General features: G+C 33.6%; 5 protein-coding genes across 6 annotated transcripts; 1 reads left to right on the top strand and 4 right to left on the bottom strand.

The window, feature by feature from the left end:
* Positions 1 to 1,415: 1,415 nt before the first annotated feature.
* Positions 1,416 to 5,705, bottom strand: LOC130641348 (uncharacterized). Its single transcript, XM_057448115.1, has 4 exons — positions 5,213 to 5,705; positions 3,170 to 3,439; positions 2,879 to 3,028; positions 1,416 to 2,504 (listed from the first exon to the last, which is right to left on the bottom strand). The coding sequence occupies exons 2-4, from the start codon at positions 3,417 to 3,419 to the stop codon at positions 2,236 to 2,238; spliced, it is 669 nt and encodes a 222-aa protein (XP_057304098.1). The 5' UTR covers positions 3,420 to 3,439; positions 5,213 to 5,705; the 3' UTR covers positions 1,416 to 2,235.
* A 538-nt stretch (positions 5,706 to 6,243) lies between these two features.
* On the bottom strand, positions 6,244 to 11,131 carry LOC130641346 (uncharacterized). The gene is made up of 3 exons (XM_057448114.1): positions 10,709 to 11,131; positions 10,421 to 10,583; positions 6,244 to 10,107 (listed from the first exon to the last, which is right to left on the bottom strand). The coding sequence occupies exons 1-3, from the start codon at positions 10,773 to 10,775 to the stop codon at positions 9,231 to 9,233; spliced, it is 1,107 nt and encodes a 368-aa protein (XP_057304097.1). The 5' UTR covers positions 10,776 to 11,131; the 3' UTR covers positions 6,244 to 9,230.
* On the top strand, positions 8,201 to 9,227 carry LOC130642245 (uncharacterized). The gene is made up of 3 exons (XM_057449334.1): positions 8,201 to 8,683; positions 8,747 to 9,100; positions 9,219 to 9,227. Exons 1-3 carry the CDS (start codon positions 8,201 to 8,203, stop codon positions 9,225 to 9,227), a joined length of 846 nt encoding a protein of 281 aa, XP_057305317.1.
* Positions 11,132 to 12,048: 917 nt separating the features above from the next.
* On the bottom strand, positions 12,049 to 14,455 carry LOC130640666 (neurogenin-2-like). 2 transcript variants are annotated; one of them, XM_057447185.1, is made up of 2 exons: positions 13,395 to 13,611; positions 12,049 to 13,063 (listed from the first exon to the last, which is right to left on the bottom strand). In XM_057447185.1, exons 1-2 carry the CDS (start codon positions 13,395 to 13,397, stop codon positions 12,644 to 12,646), a joined length of 423 nt encoding a protein of 140 aa, XP_057303168.1. In that variant the 5' UTR covers positions 13,398 to 13,611; the 3' UTR covers positions 12,049 to 12,643. The 2 variants fall into 2 exon arrangements, with proteins under 2 accessions (XP_057303168.1, XP_057303169.1); XM_057447186.1 differs by lacking the exon at positions 13,395 to 13,611 and adding an exon at positions 14,191 to 14,455 and having other exon boundaries at positions 12,050 to 13,063.
* Positions 14,456 to 16,442: 1,987 nt separating this feature from the next.
* LOC130641344 (uncharacterized) lies at positions 16,443 to 18,670 on the bottom strand. Its single transcript, XM_057448112.1, has 2 exons — positions 18,316 to 18,670; positions 16,443 to 17,670 (listed from the first exon to the last, which is right to left on the bottom strand). Exons 1-2 carry the CDS (start codon positions 18,527 to 18,529, stop codon positions 16,673 to 16,675), a joined length of 1,212 nt encoding a protein of 403 aa, XP_057304095.1. The 5' UTR covers positions 18,530 to 18,670; the 3' UTR covers positions 16,443 to 16,672.
* Between the last annotated feature and the right edge of the window lie 1,261 nt (positions 18,671 to 19,931).

Here is a 19,931-nt window from a genome sequence, read left to right as displayed (position 1 = left end):
AAGATTCTCTGGCAATTCTGGGTTTCAAAATATTTTTTAATATTTATTTAACCTGTTTTTCTTCCTCCAAGATTTAACACAAACATTTTCAAAGAATACGTTTCCAAATAACCTTGTATTTAACGCATCTCAATAGATGGTATCTTTGAGGCTCATTACATAAATATCTGTGTGCTTATAATTTTATGAACTTCGGTGCGGAGGTGCAGAAGTTTTACGAACTGGTGCAATCTTGCCACATACTCGCTTCACAACTTATAAAATCCGAATCAAAAGACTATAAATGCGTTTTTGTCCGTTCAACGTGCGATATTAGTGCGCAGAGGAATTTGGAATATCTTAGCAGTCATTCTTTACGTTTTCTTTCGCACGCTGTAGGCTTTTGTTTTACTAAGAAGTTTTGCTTTGAGTTAGTTCTATTTTGCATACAACACATTAAGAATATGTTTCTATATATATTCTAGATTCAATATTCGCGGAAATCTAACTACCATTTTTCAGCTTTGAAGTATTTGTTTCTTCCTTTTCTTTTTTTATTTCACAATTATTAGTTTTTGATGCTTATCCTTTTTCGTTGCTACCAGTCTGTATGTAATTACGTAGCTTTGACCAACATCACATGGAAATGCTATCATTGACATTAGTGGTTTACCAAGCATTTTAGAAATCGTGAATCAATCTTTTTTTTTCTCTATGCTAATGTATATAACTTAAACCACTTAAACAAATTGAATTGTTTTTTCAAAACATGTTTGAATCTTGCATGTACAAAATACGTCAAGGACGGAGAGCATGGTAACTAATAATGGTAGTTTTGTATCGTAGTTCTTATTGGAACACGAAGGTGAAGTGTTATGTCATAAATTTATCTCTGACGAAATGGTAATGCATCCAATACATGATGCGAACATCGTTTTATTATCCATTTTCAAGACTTTATCAATTTAGAAACAAAAAGAAAGGAAAAATGCATTTAGACCAACATGTTTTTTTCCTTGTAAAAATATCTTTTATTACATGTTCAGCCTTTTTGAGATGTGTTTCTTGTCCTTCAATAACATATTTACACGGAAACTTCAAACCATTTTCTCGATAATGAAAATGATTCAGATGTTGATATGCAGATAGAGTACAGGCTCTTTGTTTGTAAACTAAACTTTGGTCTAGATTCCTTGCAATTTTTTGTTAGAAAAATGATTTCTCTCGTTTATTTTCCAAACTTTTTGCTGTTTAGGGTATTAAAAAATACAAGCTAATACATCTTGAGACAGAAGCGTTTTTTACATTTAAAGTTTCAAAATCGACAGAAATTCAGAAAAATGGGCTTTATATACGGAGAAATAGGGTACATACGATTGAATACGCCGTTTTTGAAAGGAATAGACAAAAATCTTTGGCAAAAACAAATCGAAAAGTAAATAAAAAACAAAAAATATTTTTTTAAAAATAATTTTACAAACAGAAAAACAAAAGTAATGTACAGTGACCATTTGGAGACATATTTCATAAATAATGGCTTTCCTGCACGTGTCAAAGTTAGTACCTTTAGATGCTACTGACTGCTTTGGAACCGTTTCTAACTCTTTTAAGCAGGAATTGTAATACCTGTAGGGCGCTTTCCCTATAGCCCTCACTACCCTAGCTCCTTTTGAAACAAAAAAACAACAAAACTATAAACCACCATAATTTTCGAGCGAATCTTCTTAGTCTCATAGTATTAGATTCTTGAGGGTCATATATAGCAAACACAATAAAATTTACAAGAATGTAATTAAAATATAATGTACAATAATATTGTAAAAATACGTCACTAAAATAAAGTCAGAGTGTTTTCCCCTATAACCACAGGCGAATTAAAGAAGCACTTAAGATTACTCCAATAGAAACGACAATAAAATCCATGGAAATTTTCCCTTATTATTTATAATACTACTTATAATACATTTATTTTATATATATTGGAAACAAAACATATAGTTTGATATCGTTCTAATTATTGTTTTTTCGTTGCCATAGATATATTAGTCACATATCGCTAAAGACAAATCTCCATCAGTCAAGATATCTCGGATAAAAAAGCATAAAGAACGCACATATTTAAGCTAACAGAACATCCTATGTTTAAAAAATTATGAGCCGATGCTACTTTTACTTATCGGAAAATTCTACCAGTCAATGAACACGCTTTCAGTGTTGTGGAGAGAAGCCTTAAACGAAAGGATATCAAATTCTTTATTATTTCATCTCGTAGCCGGGATTAGCATGAGCTCCACGTGATGCAATCCCTGTTCGATTGTAACCATTCGTATGTTTATATGGCTCACCATTCGACTCGTGTTCTTTGGCGCCAACACATATCAAAGTAAATGATAGTATGAAGGCTAACCCCATCAAACTTGAACCAACCCATGCTAGTATGACTGACCAACCGCGTTCGTAACCTTTTTCCCACAACTCATCAAGCTCTACCTCGGAGAACACAAGTGCACCAAATCCGCATATTGCTATGAAAAAAAAATATAATGCATTTGTGGTGAAAATAAAAAGTATGTTGGAAAGTTAAAATCTGTACCAACCAAACATCTCTTTAGGCCTGCCTTTAACGAAACTAAAGGATCTAAGTGGTAGTGATAGATTTAAAAAAATCACCCGACTTGACCGGAGATGTAAAAGTTATTTGGAACAAACCTCTCGGTACCTTTAAGCAATGTTTTAAGAACAAGCAAAATTTAAATAAGGAATAAACCGTTTGAATTTTATTTGTTCTCTATGCTCTCAATCGTATCTTTAAGTTTTTTTAAAATGAAGAAAACTCTATGTTTTGGTAATCGACCTACTGTCTGGAAGGAAAACATTTTAAAGTCTCAGCAAAACATACTTGAAATAAATGCGAACAGCGTTGTAATCAGTGCTCCGCACTTCCATTGGTCAAGTTCTTTTTGGCAGCACAACATGGATAGTATTGATATAAAGGTGAAAAACGAGAAACTGGCTGATACAATCAGTACTAGTAACACAGCATCTTTCTCTAAAAAAATATAAATATTTATAAAGAATACATTTTATTTAGAAATAGCTTTACAACAATAGTGGGGTCACCTTTTTAAAGTCAGTTTATTAGAATTTCAACAAGCCCTGCAAACAATAAAAATTTGATAAGCAGCTTTACCTCTATTAACAGCCTTTTCATCTTTGTCTTTGAATTCCAAAAGGTTCATTCTCTCCGTACAAATTTGATCTGAAAATGTTCCATTGATTTCATCTTGGTAACATTCTCGCCACAAACCAACGTCCTTTTTCTCCTTTTCATTATCAATTTTCCACCAAGAATTCCCAACAGTTCCGGATAATAAACCAGCCAATCCGATCAGGATTATGACCACAGTCAATACCCAAACAACCAATGGTGTCCACTTCATTTTTCAAGTTTTAAATTTCTCTAGAAAAATATATCAAGATTTTTACTATGGAATACCCACCTGTTTTTTTTCCACCTGCTGCGTCTTTTTTTGTTGTGTTCCCTAAACAAGCGTGTGAAGTGGGATAATGATTTGTGTGAACAAAGCTACAACATTCATCTACGGCACGTAGTGTAGTGGGTTCGTCTGCGGCTCCCAGTTCTGGGGACCGCAGATCAAATCCCGCTCACTGCCAGGCAGTGTGTTAGTGATGAACAAAGTAGTTCTTCTTCAATATAACATTCATTTTCCCGAGAACAGTATTCTATCACAGTAGAATCAAGGGACTGGAGAAAAAAGACGATTGATATCCATGGTAAAATTCAAGCTGGTATGGTTACTAATACGTTGTTCTGACATCTGAAGCAAATATATCTCTAGTGAATTGCCTTCTTAAAATCCCAAAAACCCTTTTTATAAATAGTGCTGCAAATGAATGTTGCTGCATGGTATTGTGGTATTGTTTAATTCACAACTGCACACGTGACAATATTTCGAGTTCAATCTAAAAGCGTGTGTCAATTGATTTGGAGTCATCTACTCAGACTGCGAAATATTTTGTATCCTAGCTGATCACCCTAGTGCCTAAGGTTATTTCTCTTTTTGGATAAAAAGCAAAAATCCATGGGGCTAGCTAATGTGTACATATCTTTAGTGAGATAAAGCAAAGAAAAATCATACCAAAAAAAGGGAAAGCGATAAATTTTATATCCATAGTAAATGGAAAAAAAATCTGATTATCTATCCAACGTCCCGAATGTATCATCAAATAATTTATTGAGACGTAACTATGATTGAACCACTTTGCCTTTATTCTTTAAATTACATCTTCAATACGCCACTTCAACGTTCATGGCAATGTTGATTTTCCAAAGCCATGACTTATCATTGACGATGAATTTTCTTTTTCTTCTGATAGAACTTGTAGTTAGTACATAAACAAATTTAATGTCTTATGTAAGTTTCCAAGTGATGTTATACAATGGATACTTTTATCTGATCAGGCTTTGTCATGCAAATTAAAAAACAATTTCGTTGAAGATTGCCACAATAAATAAATTTATGAAACGTTTTAATAAACGACAGCCCACGTTGTGGAAGAGCGAGGAAAGTTCGATGTTAATGATATGCTGATTTAAAGTTGCAAATGATGAGGTTAATGAATCGTAAAAATGGTAACATAGCAACAAAAACACGACAACAGCAATGACAATCACCGCAGACGTCCACGATGACGTTGATTACTAATAAGGCGATATTAATAAACAAATGACGTAACGAATAAAAAACGTTAATTTTAGACCCTAAAAACGTGAAACAAAACAAAATATTCATCTCAATTAACAGGAAGATCTCATGCATTACATCCCCTTAACCACTTTTCCAAGGCAGTGGCAAAAGAGAAAGGTAGCCCTTAAAAAATATCACCCACCCTTTAAATCACTTTTAAAAAATAAGCCCCTGGGAGGCATATTATTATGTTTAGAGTACCTACATTATAGAAATTGCAATGAAGACAGTAATTATCAGCATTATTTTGTATAAAGAGTATACAAATAAGAATCCTGAAAAAATTATCTTGTAGATATCAGTCTCGCTAATCCTTATAAATTTGTTTATTAAATAATTTCTGCACGACGAATCCCTGCATTTAATTATATTCACTTGTTTGTTTAAATGGAAATAAACTATTTTAAAAGACACATTTCTATGTCAAATACAAACACCATCCCAACATAAAAAAAGATATTTACTTTTTTTACTCTTGTAGATTCTTCTTCTTTATCACTTCTATTTATTCCTTCCTATCTATTTTCTCTTCACTTTATCGCCTCTAATAATAATTATATATCTTTCATTCGAGTTTATGCCATGTATTTCATAACAAGGTTTCAAACAACGAAAAAAATACAGTATCTGTTTATTGTCACAATTAAAAATTGAAAGATATTGCTACATTCATTGTCATTACGCTGCTAATTGCATGCTCGTTAACGTAATCAACATACCACAAATATCACTCTCTTCCTTGGTGTTGAAACTAACTAACAACATGAAGTAACTAACAACATGAAGTTGAAGATCAGAAATATTGTCTTTATATGGTAATTTCCATAATTTTAGAGATTAACCTTCCAGATTTTTCTCATTTCATTGCAGGAGAAAGTTAATTATTATATTTATGAACCCAGCGGAGGAGAGCTTAAATTAAGGCGAATATGATTGGTTGGGCATAAGGAAGCGATAAAATAGATGGCAACTTGATGTAAATATATCACAACAACATTTCTCATGGATAATAATTTGGGTTGAGCCTCGTTATGAAGATGATTTGTTATGAGTGACGTAGATACATATGACAAATCAATGAGTGTCCATTCATTTAAATATATTAACTTCTTTTACCATGTGATATGATATGCTAATATTATGGTGTGGCACGTTCATAACCAGCGAATGTGAAGCTAATCGCGTAATGTGGTTATGTATGCACGCACCCTCGCTCCCAGGAATTTTTGCCTCTTTGATGTTTGATATGATAAGTCTTCTCTATATGACAAAGAAAAAAGTCCCTGGGAACAAGGGTGGTATGCACGTATAAGAATGTATAAATTTTAGACGGATGTACTTACTCTTTTTACAATTTTTTGTCTCAAATGTTCGCAATTTTATGATTAAAAAATGATGTTACACTTATCTCAAGGTGAAAACATACACGTAAATTAGTAAAAAAAATGTAAACTTTATTGGAAATAATTGTTAGTTCTACCACAGACTCACATTATTTTGTTTTTATAATCTGAAGTAATGCAGACTGTCTGTGTTCGTTTCTTAACATTTTATTCATTTTTGGTAAAAACTAAGCTTCAATGTTCTTATAAACTCGTAAACTAGGTTGTCCGTATGAACGCATGCATATTCACTTTGTATGCAATGATTATTAAATGTGAACAATGTTGTTTTCGACATGGAACATGTATCTGGCTATGTATATATACTACATATACTATAGAGGTGACGACGTCACTTTTCATATCAAAAAATCAAAAAAACCCTGGGGACGAGGGCGATCTACTTGTCTACATGCTTCTAAGCATCTATGCGTCTATGTGCCTAATAAACTCTGTACTTCATGTAGTACCTTTCAGTGCAGAAAAACTTTGGGGTAGAGAAAATTTTATTTTTAATTCGCCAAATTAAATTCGCGCAAAAAAGTCACTTTACCAATCGCTAAATTAAATCCATGTCATTTGGGAGTATTGATATTTTAAGTTTTTGAGTTGTTTTCCTATTATCCCGGACACAATTAGTCTTGTCCCTAGGGTCTCTTGGTCTCTAAACTGTTATTACCAAATTAACCAAAAAGGTAAAATCCTCTGGTAACGAGGTAGGTACGAAGTGTATTGCAAAAGAGGAAAGAATTTCAAAGTTCATCCAACAAGGAATTGTAAAGACTGTTTCTATAAAATATATACGAGAGTGTAAAATTAGCTAATCGTGGTTCGCAAGTAACATCATCAACTTGACCTGTTTTCCTGACCGTCCGGATCCCAGTTGGGTCGTCACGAGAATTGATTTAAAATGTGGATAACGCAGTAGCTACAAATAGCGCGTCATCAACGTAGTTCACATGGCTTACACAACTGTAAAAGCGATCGTGACCGGCTAGGGAGGTTGAAATGACGATTCCGAGAAAATTTGCACATTCGTTTTCCATCGTCGTGCCCAAAGTCGCTTGGCCTCTGAGCAGTTATGACGTTATCAAGTTTTTGAAAGTCCCTGAAAACTTTTTGGAAAAACCAGGAAATTTGGCTTCATCCTTATTTCAACTTTTTTCGCGTATTCAGCCTGAAATTGTTCTGGTTTTATTTTCCAGTGCGTTACAAATTTCTGTGACCCAAAAGCGCGTACAAAAATTGTAGCAATTAATTCTTTAAAAAATTCTGCCTTAAAAGAAGGTTTTCATTGTTTGTTTTGGGAAAAAAGAAAAAAAACAGTAAAGTTATTTATACATATGGCGCATGAGGTCTGGAGACGAACGGAGGAGCGACAGTTTTCTCAAAAAGTGAAGAAAGAGTAGAAAGACGTGTTTTGTAATGTTTACATTTTTAGTTAAAGAATTTATTTTTAACATTGGGCCAGAATTTTTTCGTGTTCTTTAGCAATGGTTTCTGCCAAGTGTTCTTGCAATAAAGGTGAAGTCTCATTTCAAGGTCTTCAAAGCTAGGCAAGGACCCCGGATACTAAAAATAGCCAAGAAAGTTTTTAGGGAATATGATGGGTTGTTAAAAAAATGACAAACGGTAACGAACGCTATGAAATTTGCCACGTTTCAATTTCATAGCCGTTAGTCAAGCATCGGCTGTCAGAAAGTCCACTTCAATCGCAAAGCAAGACGCGCTACGCGGTCGTGCATTCCAGTGGCGCAAAGTCCAAAAAGACACACTCAAACTAAAACAGGCGCCGATTAAAATAAGCTCATTGGTCAAAGTTATGGAACATCGTTACTATAAACTGCAGCGCCTTCATCGATCATAAAAATTTCGAAATGATTTTGACTTTTGAGACAAACAGTGCGGTAGAAGCACCCAGTGTGTTAAATGAATGGAGTGGACTTTTGGAGCGCATGCTGAAATTTTAAATTAAATGTCAGATTAATAGACCTTTTCATAAATTATTGCGCAATAGTATGCCTCGTATTGAAAACGAGACAAGCGGTGCTAAACTTTTTTGTAAACAAAATGTCGGAGGGAAATACGAAGAAAAAACATAAAAGATCTCAAGGAAAGCAATGTGCTGCCTGGGGATGCAATAATCGTAGCCTGGTTGAATTTGAAAATGAATTAATATCTTCAACCATAAGTTTTTTTAAATTTCCGAAAGATTCAGGAACAAGGAAAGTGTGGTGCAGCCGAATTAAACGTATTGATGGACAAGACAACTTTAGAGTAACCAGCCATACTGTGCTGTGCGAAAAACACTTTGCAAAAAGTGATATAATAAAAGCCCCTGGAGGGACACGCCGCAGATTGAGAGATGGAGCCAAACCTACACTATTTGAAAATGTGGAGGATTTTAGCAAAAGAAAAGCTCCTGTTAACAGACCATCTCCTCGAAAAAAATTTAGAGAAACATCCACTCTAATTCCTGATGAGACTGATATAGGGGATGATTCCACTGAATTTGTAGCTGAGCCAGACTTTATTATGAGGGAGGAACCAGACGCAATTTTTTTGTCAAAAGAAGTTGAAAAGCTTACAGAAGAAAAAAAGAGTTTGTGTAAAGAGATAGAAATGTTGAAACACAAACTCATGGAAAAAATTTCTACAGTTAAAATAAAATTTGTCGAAAATGTTTTGTCATCTGATGCATCATGTAAACATTACACTGGCATACCAAACATCGAAGTGTTTAAAGAATTATTAATTTTTTTAAACCCAGGACAAAATGGAGAAAATGTTATTCTTTACAATAATCAAGATGTCAAAGGTTTTAGTGATAGAGGTAGACCACGTACGCTGTCCCCTCTTGAAAGTTTTTTATTGACCCTTGTTAGAATGCGAAGAAACTTTGATGTTTGCCATTTATCATATTTGTTTGAAGTGTCTGAAGGTACTGTAACAAATACTTTTCAAACGTGGGTAAATTATATGTATGTTAAGCTCGGAACAATATGCATTTGGCCTTCCCGCAGTCAAGTTCAAGAAAATATGCCAGCTAGTATGAAAGAAAGATTTGCAAACGTACGATGCATTATAGATTGTGTAGAGTTTAAAATTGCAGTGCCTTCATCTTTATATTTACACAAAATGATGTAATTTTTGGTGCATGTGCTTTGCCATGAAAATTAGTGACGTTGTCAAGCAAAATTCTCAAACTGTCACTACGTGTGTCTCTGTTATGTTCAGATCTTGGCTCGTACAATGAAGATGTAATTCCTTTTTTAGTATTTGTGGCATTCCTTTTTGAATCTGGTGATTTAATGGTTAGTTCTGAGACAGGTGGCTTTTGCATATATTCTCTTGCCTGCGGTACATTCCAAACACATGGCATTGATGTGCATGCTTTAGGCTCTGGAATCATACGCAATTCATCAACTACCCATTTAGCTAACAGTTTCATAACGGCATAGCAATGCGAACATGTGCCGGTTTTTCCGGCTGGACATTGACAATGTGCAAATACAACTTCACCATTAATTTTGTTAAGTACAATAAACACCCATCTATTCATTTTTTTTAAACTTGCAGCAGCTATACCTTTTATACAAAATATATTATTGTCTTGTTTGACATATATTGTGCTGGTATCAATGTATTTTTCTTCTACAAATTGTTCACCTCTTGCAAAATGTTTTTTAATTGTTTTAGCCTTTTCAACAAATGTATTGTTTACTTTTGTGTGATAGTCTGTCATTTGCGTAACGGTAAAGACAGGTACACCTTGCAAAGACTTTGACCAGCCAGTGAGGTCCAATGGATTTTTCATATCATTTTGTATTGCTGAGGGTGCTTCAGGTAGTGAGCCTTCTTTCCAAAGCGGTTTTAAAATTTTTCCTAGCTCCATTGCTTTTTTCCTAATCCAAAGCTTATCAGGTGTTGGATCAACAATCTTCTGATTGTTTTTATTCTCAAAGTAGTTCCATACTCTAAAGTGAAGAAAAATACATTGAATACAAATGTGTTGCTTTTTATGCATACAAAATCTTGAATTTAGGAAAATATTTTTTTAGAATATATATTATATATAAATAGCTACATACACATATGATGGTAAAAAAGCATGTAAAATAATTTTCTATGAAAATATTATAAAATCCAAGTTTATTGAGGTTGCTCTGACTTCTGTTGTGAAATTGTAATTACCAACATTCCACTTTTCTTATGTTTCTAGATTTGTGTTTGCAATATAATAAAGCCATAATTCTGTTCAGCTTCTCTCTACAATTTAATATCACTTACCTAACTTGGGCATCTTTTAGTGTGTGAATACCACGTAGAGTGTCTCCTCTAAATACTAACCACTGTTTTAAATGTTCCATAGGATATTTTGAAAGCATTGTAACATTTAATTTTACATATGGGTTGTCAATATCATCTTCTGTGAGAGTAATGGCATCCATATCTACATAAATTTAAAAAACCTATATATATACATTTTTTATAGTTTTCGTTTTCCTAACAATCACTTTTTTCCATTAAAACGTAAATTTCTCTTGCTAGCTAGCTTAAAAGTTTAAGGTTACTTACCAACCATGTTGTTTTTGAAATAATCATCAAAATCTGGTATCTCCAACTCGTGTTTTTTAAAATCCATATTGAGCTGAGATTTAGCTATTAAAATAACTGTTTTTTACAAATTTTAGATATAATATTTCTGAAATAAAGCTTGTCACAAAACCAACACTTCCACAGATCTTGTCTTCAAACTCAGAATGCCAGCGCTTATTAATGTCAAAAGATGCGTAACTTTATAGAGATAAAGCCTTTTATTAAGGAGTTAACTCGTTTTTATGTAAATATCGCCCTCATAATAATGTATCTCCGCAGCATTTTGAATCTGTTGTTAGCGTAAACAAAGAATCATATTGGAAGCAATTAGTAAAGAATTTTAAGCACCGCTTGCCTCGTTTCCGTGCAACGAAGCAAAGTTACGCAATCATTTATGAAAAGGTCTATTGTTTCGACACGTACACAGCACAGCCTTCATGAAAAAATCTCAAAACATTTTCAAAGAAAAACTCGTTTAATCTTTATTTAAAAGAGCCTCTTTTTAGAGATCAAAAGTTATTTTTGAGAGAATGCGAAACAATACACGATCAAGATAAAGTTGTAAACAAACCTTTTAAACGCAAATTTTTGTATTGTTTTTTTCACAAAGCGGCGCGCAGGAAAATATTTTTTTATCTAATGTGTCATTCGAGATTGCGAATTTTCAACATCACTCACATTTACTTTTCGTAAGAACCAGGAATAGCATTATTCTTATTCCAATCTTTTTACGTGCTTAGCATGAAATTGTTCTTATATTTGAGGCTCAAATTTTTTTACACCAAAAATCAAAGTATATACAAATTTTGTAACAATTGATTCTGCGAATATTTTTGCCTCAAAAGAACCGTTCTCATCGTTTGTTTTGACAAAAAAGACAAAAGAAACTATTCACACCTTCTTTATTCTTACAAAAAAGGTGAAGTCTGAATTCAATTTTTCCAAAGTCCGGTAGGGTTCCATGACACTAAATAAAAGAGAGTTAAACTGCCATTTGATGGATTTCCCAAAGAGGAAGTAGAGTGAAACGTAATGTTGCATGAGACGAAAGATGTCTTTTTGGAAAGATCTGGAAACGAAGTGGTGTGCACCAAGACTTTTGTGCAAAAATGGCGCCAATTGAGAAAACATAATAATAGTTATTATAACTATGTTAGTAAACAAGAGAAATTATAGAATATAAATAAATCCGAAACTTGCTTTTTTGATACAAAAATTCGAAAAGTATCTAAAAACGAGTAGTTTTTTTAATGTCGCGTGTAAGAAAAAGCGGTATAAAAAGAACAGGCGAACCCGTGAATTTTTCCATGAGCCAACGACTAGTTTCCAGTATTTGGAGGGGAACCCATTCTGACAAGTATAAAAAGCCAGGCGCATGAATTCATGAAGTTTTTGGAAACCAGAAAATAAAATGTTACTGAAATTTTTTTGAAATTTTTTTTTTACTCATTTGTAGAGGTTTCTTTTTTTCAATGGATTTTTTTTATTACGGTAGATTAATATATGTTGTGTTTACAATTTCTACTCGCAAAGTGTACGCATGCGCAATGTTCATAACGCGAAATCAAAACATTACATGTCGGAATGTCGTCTGGCAATGTAATTATATATGAAGAAGTTAATATTTTGAGGGTACTAAATAAGTCTGGTGCACGCATGGGAAAGTAAGAAAGTACGTCCCGTTTTTTTCTAATAAATATATTACGATTTCAAAAGGCTGTTGTACACTTGAAGAAAGGAATTTAAATAAATTTAACAAAAACCATTAAAACGGGCGCAAAAATTATTTACAAAAGTCGCCTAAAAATGTATATACATATTAAACAATCCGTTTTTAAATTACACGAACTTTCCGAATTCTATACAGAACATAAACAAAACCCATTTTTGAACCAAACAAAAACTTTGGATTTTTTAACCATTTGTTTCTCTTTTCAATGTCGGCATTGCATAACCGAAAGAACCGACATAGTAGATTCGCGGCAGCTCTTTCGGTCCGTTTAAAATTTCATCAATTGTATGGCCAGTACGTAAAGCCTCATCCAGAATCCATATGTATTGATTCGCCGCACGCAGTAATTCCAGTTTCGTTAACTTACGTTTTTCTTTTAATCCAGGGATGACGTCACGTAGCGATTCCATGGCGCAATTTATTAAATGCACACGTCTTCGTTCACGATCGTTCGCGCGTAATCGCTTCACGCGGGTATGCGTGGTGTAACCACCGTGCGAATCATCGATCGAATAACTATTTTCTCCTGAAGAGGATGAATGCTCTTCTTCAGATGAAGAAACAGAAATGGATTTCCGTTTTTTTTCTGGCATTTCGAAATCCTGAAAACATAAGACAATGAAAAAACAAACAATGAAAACATAACAGCTAGCATAGCGATTTATTTCTGGCTGAACTACAACTCTGAACAACATGTTTTCTGCAAACAAAGACTTCTTGTTTTGCGCTGAGAAAATCGTAAAGCAAATATGATGCACGAAGCATATCGCATCGACAAATTTTGATATTCGTGTTTTACTTGCCGCAGTTTCTACTTGCTGTATTCTCAAGGTTGCTTTTACACCTCCTTTATCCGTGTGAATCAAGCAAATATTAGGTTTTCACAAACAGCCGTATAATTATTTTGTTAAAAACAAAATCATCTTGGCTCACCATTTTGTTGCTACAATTCTGACTTCCAGGAATACACAAGCGAAGAAAACAAATATATGTTTTAAGTAAAACACGTCAAATCTATATTTAAAGGCCTCTTTTTTAGAGATCAAACGTCATCTTTGAGAGAATGCGCAACAATACATGATCAAGATAAAGTTGTAAACAAACCTTTTAAACGCAAATTTTTGTATTGTTTTTCCACAAAGCGGCGCTGAAAAATGAATTTTTATCTTATGTGTCATACGCAAATTATACCCAGCCCTCCCAAAAAAGTATTTGGCAAAAGTATAAATAACAAATATTATTTGGTTTTATTATTTACATAGTATCCAACTTCTTTTACGTTTTTTTTGATACAGCAAAATCGATTTTGTTCTAAGCATGCGCAAACATTAAAAGAATCCGCCTAATAATTAGCGCTCGTAATTATGCAGCCATCCAAATAAAATTGATACAACTTCGACGAAGAATACAGACAAATAGGTGCAAACTAATTATACTTAAAGCAATTAGCATTTTGTAGTGTTTAGAAAAGTCTGTCCTTTCTGTGTTTCTTAATATTTTTTCAAATGGCAATAAGCAAGACGCCAGCAAGTTCAAACTAAAATTTTATATACGTTTTACTTTTTGTGACTTTAATAATGACAAAAAATATATATTACTGTAAAGACAATACGCTAAGAATGTCTTCTAAGTGTTTTACTAGAACCAGTATTTTTTTCAGTTACCTACTTCATTCCTTTTCTATTTCAGGAATACATCAACAAGAAGTAAGTCAACAAAAAAGTCTCACCAGTAAAAAATAATGTTGATAGTGTATCCAGTTGAAGCGTGATCTTCCTCTTACTTGACTTTAATTTTGACTGATACAAATTTCACAATCTTTTGTTTTATATCAAAAATAAACGCGCCAATTTTAACGAAAAAGATTATTGAAAATGGATTAGGGAAGAACAATGGCAAATTTGAGCGCGCTTAATAACGGACACCTGGCTTTTTTTAACCCTTCGAACAAAAGATCTAATAACTCCAACAGCTATTCTCTCTCTGTGTTTTCTTCCTTTCATTAATCCAAATTTCTGCTTGAGGCTTGCTTTTTATAGGCGAAATTTTAACCACGTTAATTTGTTCATTGGAAAGTATTAGAAATTAATTCACACTTTTTCTCCCGCAAAAAAAGGATTACATCATAACACACCAGGCAAACTTGCAGACAATCAGAAAGACACGTGGTATGAGAACTTTAAATGCACGAGCAATCAAAAACGTAACTGCTTTTTTGTTTATAATTAATTGATTATTCCCAAACGCGTGTAGTAGAAGCGCCCTGTTTAATTTCACGTAATTTGTTGTGTAGTGCGTAATACAGCAACCTAATTACCAGGGATTCTTGTTTACTCTTTTAATAAAAGTCCTGGAAATAATAAAAAAAAGAATCTAGGCCTTAGATCAGATGCACAAATGCATAAAAAACCTTTAAATAAAATTTACATACCGTAAATGTTAAATTGGCGCCTCTTTCGAATATTTGTTGACAATTATAAATACTATACTACTCTGTTTTTGTGTATAAATTCCTTAGTTAGCATGTCCTTTATATACTGCATTTCGTGTGTCCTTAGCACGCCTATCGAGAATCACAGCAGTTAAAGAAATAGAGAAAAAAGGTTATACTCGCCATTTATTTAAAGGTAAATTTCTGAATTTTTCCAGTATATTCTTTCGATAAAAACAGAAATTTTAATTAAAAAAGGCGTAAATTGTTCTAATCATCCGATGACTAAAAAATCGAAGCTAGACAAAAAATAGATTCGAAGCATTATTTTCAGAGGGGTTTTCAGGAGAATATTAAGAGTTATGGCTGCCCTACTCACGTGTCTAAATGCACCTTTGTTTGAAAGGATGGAGAGATGGAGGTAATTTAATGGGCTTTTTTATCGACTGGTACTAAGTAATGCATGAGACTGTATGAGAAACTAATGAGGGGAAGTTTTTTATCAGGCGCTCGTTAGAAATTTTAAATAACTTTCCTTCGGTCTTTCTAACATTTCCTTTTTATCCTGTGCATCTGAGCCTCGTTTTCAAGAAGTTGCTTTTCTGTTATTTGCTATTTTTTCTGACCAATAGGGAAACCATATTAATAAAGCCCGCGAAAATTATTGTTTCAAAAATCTTATTCAAAAGTCAGCGCCAAGCTGGCCATAAAATAATATTTGCAAACAAAAATCAAAAGAACACATTTTCTTATACTCTTAAAATAAATACGCAAAAGACAATCCCCTTGTATTTGTATGCGTTTCAAAAACTGCACGTGTTTCTTTATAACTGCATTGAAAACAAGTCTGACATTTTTCTACACAATAACTAAGTCGTGAACCGGCATTTTTCCACTTTATATAGGAATAGTTGCCTAGGATACCTCCAGCATCCCACTTTCACAAAACGTGTTATGATTAGCCGCTACTTTGTTATTAAGTCTATTTATCGTTGTGTAAGACTCAAGTGCGCGCGTGTGTAAGAACCTTATTGATTGTTAGATTTGAACAAAACACCAGGGTAATTTCAAAACACTCTATGATTTTTAATTCTTTGATTCTATTTCATTTGAGAAAAAATCAGAAAGAAAAGTTTTGGAACCTGGAAGCTTCAATATTCCCTATACTTGTCCCCAAAGCTCATTGAGGTAAACCTTGAGGTGTATCTCCAAGAGCTCTTGGGACGAAAATAGGGAATGCAACATTCCCTATTTTTTTGACCCTCCTTGACTTTAGCTCTGTATGCTCCGTACAATTCTTACTAAGTTTGGTATGAACAGAACAAATTTAAAATTTTAGCAGACTTTAGGAGAATTTGTTTTTTCTCAAACTTTAGAAAACACTGAAAAAAATACCTAGACTCTATCTCCATTTTGTCTCAATCTAGCCTGACATATTGGCTGTTTTAAAAAACGTGATTGATAAGAAAAAATGCATGGGACAACAAATTTAAGGTTTTCAGAGGAATCAATATTTTGCCTAAATTTTATGTTATTTAAGAGGGTTAGGCTTAAGGGTCAGACATTTTTGATTTTCAGATTTTAGGTGTGGCCACTACATAGAGTGCAACGACATTATTTACATCTTGCAAATAACGGTGGTCCACTACAACAATGCTGGCATTTGACAACTGAATCGTGAAGAGCTAATCAATCAAAAACAAAAAAACAAAAAAAACCCAGCTATTTTTGCTTATTTAGCTAAGATATTTCGCACATGACAAGAAATTTGAGCTTTTTTTCAAGGTTTGTAATCCCACAATCGCAAAGATTTTCTTATCTTGTTATGTTGATACGGGCGCTTTTTGTGTTCAAAATTTTCTAAATAATATTCTTCAGGATCAGCTTTGGCTTTAGCTGAGTGCCACCTCCCCATTCGGTCCGATTTAATTTCCTCTCGAATGCTTTCTTTTTCTCTTTCTAAAAATCTTTGCTCTGTTTCATGTTTATAAACTTCTTTCTCTGCGAATTTCACAGTAAAGTTTACTTCTTCCCGATCTGTAAATTTCTTCAGTGAAGTTACAGCTTGGCTATGCGTAACGTCTACGAGGGAGTGATCATTTACCGCCAACAATACATCGCCTACCTTTAAACCACACTTCTCCGCGGCTGAGTCATTCTCAACATGACTTATAAAAACTGGCGTGATAATATGCAACTGAATGTACTCCTTATTTCGAATAACTTTACGCTCTCCACCGCGGATAGTAAATCCAAATGTGGCGTCAGCAGGCTTTTTTAAACTTACAACACGCTGGTTATAAGCATCGGATCCTAAGTCAACGTAATCTTCTAGGGGAAGAGCATCAGACTGAATATCATAGGCATCGAATTGCTTTGAAAATTCTTCTTTTAAAGCTCTTAGACATGATCTTCGCTCAGCTTCTCCCAGAACATCGTGGGTTTCCGTACACACCACGTGATCATCACAGTACACGGTTGCTTCGTATTTACTATCCACCATATTCGTATCGAGAAAAATGCGGCGATTTTCTATTTCGCTTATACTTTTTAACAAGTGTTTAGGGTGTTGGTGTTTAATTAAACTTTCGACTTCTTTCTGCGATATATTCAGGAGACAATTCTCATAAATAGCACTGAGAAGTTCTGACACTGTTTCAGCGTCGTCCTTTAGACGAGCTTCGCCGAGCGTTGCGAAGACGTCGTTGGAACATGTTGAAGTTCGCATTAACTCAAGGGACGATACGTTCGAATGTATCAGATTGTTATCAGCAATTCCTACAATGACATACAAAGATAAATCGTTTAATTTTATGCTGTTGTGTATATCAGTCAAAAAATCTATAATTGTATAAACCATTCATATTTAATAATTCAACAAAACCAATTCTTCAAGAAAACAAAAATGAAAACAACAGGGCTGTTCTCATGATATTCACGAATTTTTAAAATTTCACGTAAAATATTAAACCTATTTAGGCTGGCTTTTAGGGGCTCTGTATGACTAAGGGAAGAAAGGGGCAGGTGGAAATAACTTAGGTCATTTGGTATATTTTGTTTTTACAGACTGTTGATCAAGTATAAATTTATCTATCTCATCGTACTCACAAAAGCTTGTATCAATTAGTTTAAAACATGGCTTTTCTATGGACATTTTTATAGCTTTATACCCTTTTTTGTTTACATTTTAGCCGGTCGCTACAGGAAAATAGCGCCCACTCACGTGATCGATATAAGCCAAAAAAACTTCAGATATAAAGAAGACATCATACTGCCAGGTAGTAATTTTACATGGATACCAGCCATGTTTTCAGCAACAAAAAATAACATACAGTTATCTATCTGAAAAGAATATTACTATCTTACCAAAGTGAACTATTTAATATGTGGGTCAACATTAATAAAAAATGGTGTATACTTTACCTTGTGTGACGTCATTGATCTCTGATGCTGACCATTCGGGATATTCATCTATCAACCTCTTCACTGCAGAAGCTTCATAGATGTGCCTACCAAGATCCAAGTTTCGTGTATAAGCTACATGATTCCAATTTTGATGCACAGATGACAATGTTAAAGCTCGGAAGTTAAATAACAGTTCCAATTGAGTTACACCACGAAACAAATGTCTTTGCATAACTTACATTTATGTGCTTACACAACCTAACATAAACAAATAAAATAAGAAATATACAAACAAACAAACAAACAAACTAATTAACTAACTGATAAACAACAACAAGAAACAAACAAATACGGGACAGGGCCACCTATCCTGTCACATGACAAGGCCATCCAATCATTTCCTACGCAATGAAATTTTATTTTAATCCATTGGCGAAAGTTCCTAACAAAAAAATGTGCATTAGGATAGTAAAGCGCCAAAAAAATATAGGAAGGGCAACATTAAATTTCTTTTTCATGTATACATACGAAAGGTACACAAATGCATTGTGAAGTTTGGTGTAAACTCAATGAGGATAAAGCTTCAGGTTTCAAACAAACTATTTCACAATGAAAAATAATTTAAACAGCAACTTATTGTATGCATTTCTTTCTATCATATTTTGCACAGTTAAGGACTGTTTTAAGTACAACTACCGAAGAATTTTAATTAGTAAAATATCCTGTAAAGGGTGGGAAAATGTTCAAAATGTCTCGCTGACCTGTATAGGGCTCTTTGTTTTGTACATAAAAGGAAATGTCAACAATGCTTCTCTTAAAATATTTGTAAGAGTTTGTATTTAAACTTAAACAATCCATATAGTGCAAAACATGGTATTATTACCAATAAGTCTACAATTAGTTCTCGCTAAAACAATTTCGATTTTTACTGCAGGCCAGTGTGATGCAAAACACCTAAATAAACTGTATATGCCACAAGCTAGGTTGAGTTCGTTTTTCCTACGTTTTGTGTGATTTATGCTACAGAAATTTATAAAAAAAGCACTGCCACAAAATAACTCTAAAAATATTTTATGATTAAATTTTTACCTCATACAGATTTATGATGATTTAAAAGAACCCTCACCCTAACTGATAAAATCAAAAAGTCCCATGCACAAGCTGAGGGGTACACAGACTGGACTAATGGAATAATAACAATGGCGTTGTTAAAGAGAACCCGAAGTATAAAATGATGTTGGACTTTTAAAAAGCTCTTTTCGTTCTCAAGATATTCACATTTAAAGATTGTTAGATTTCGTTACGCTGCAAAAATTCATGTCATATTTAAGCAATAGCAAAATTTGACCAAGTTGCAGATCCCAAGTTATTGGGTCATTGGAAAAAATTTAGAAGGCGCGTGAGCAGCAAACGAGTCGCGTGAGCAGCAAACGAGTGTCATTTTGGCAAAAAATTTAATGTTAATCCATTTAACTTTATAATATCTATGCAAAGATAAAGTTCGTAAACGCATACTGATAACAGAAAATGTCCAAATGTCACTTTATGCCACGGGTTCCCATTAAAGCCTTGTGCTGGTGTTATTATTGTTACTAGCCATAATATTTGTAGGTGGTTTATGCACCCAAAATCTA

Source organism: Hydractinia symbiolongicarpus, chromosome 4 (genome assembly GCF_029227915.1).
Source record: "Hydractinia symbiolongicarpus strain clone_291-10 chromosome 4, HSymV2.1, whole genome shotgun sequence".
Lineage (NCBI taxonomy): Eukaryota > Metazoa > Cnidaria > Hydrozoa > Anthoathecata > Hydractiniidae > Hydractinia > Hydractinia symbiolongicarpus.
The sequence above is the reverse complement of the archived record's forward strand: the minus strand, read 5'-3'. Positions and strand labels throughout refer to the sequence as shown.

Bases quoted from the DNA above. Each gene is read 5' to 3' on its own strand.
- LOC130641346 (XM_057448114.1), bottom strand. From the start codon at position 10,775: ATGGATTTTAAAAAACACGAGTTGGAGATACCAGATTTTGATGATTAT. The intron at 10,584-10,708 runs GTAAGTAACCTT...AAATTTATGTAG, and splicing joins TTTCAAAAACAACATGGTTG to ATATGGATGCCATTACTCTC. The intron at 10,108-10,420 runs GTAAGTGATATT...TCTTCACTTTAG, and splicing joins CTAAAAGATGCCCAAGTTAG to AGTATGGAACTACTTTGAGA.
- LOC130642245 (XM_057449334.1), top strand. From the start codon at position 8,201: ATGTCGGAGGGAAATACGAAGAAAAAACATAAAAGATCTCAAGGAAAG. The intron at 8,684-8,746 runs GCAATTTTTTTG...TTGTGTAAAGAG, and splicing joins TTATGAGGGAGGAACCAGAC to ATAGAAATGTTGAAACACAA.
- LOC130641348 (XM_057448115.1), bottom strand. From the start codon at position 3,419: ATGAAGTGGACACCATTGGTTGTTTGGGTATTGACTGTGGTCATAATC. The intron at 3,029-3,169 runs GTAAAGCTGCTT...ATATTTTTTTAG, and splicing joins TGAAAAGGCTGTTAATAGAG to AGAAAGATGCTGTGTTACTA. The intron at 2,505-2,878 runs GTATGTTTTGCT...TTTTTTTCATAG, and splicing joins GCTGTTCGCATTTATTTCAA to CAATATGCGGATTTGGTGCA.
- LOC130641344 (XM_057448112.1), bottom strand. From the start codon at position 18,529: ATGCAAAGACATTTGTTTCGTGGTGTAACTCAATTGGAACTGTTATTT. The intron at 17,671-18,315 runs GTAAAGTATACA...ATGTCATTGTAG, and splicing joins GATCAATGACGTCACACAAG to GAATTGCTGATAACAATCTG.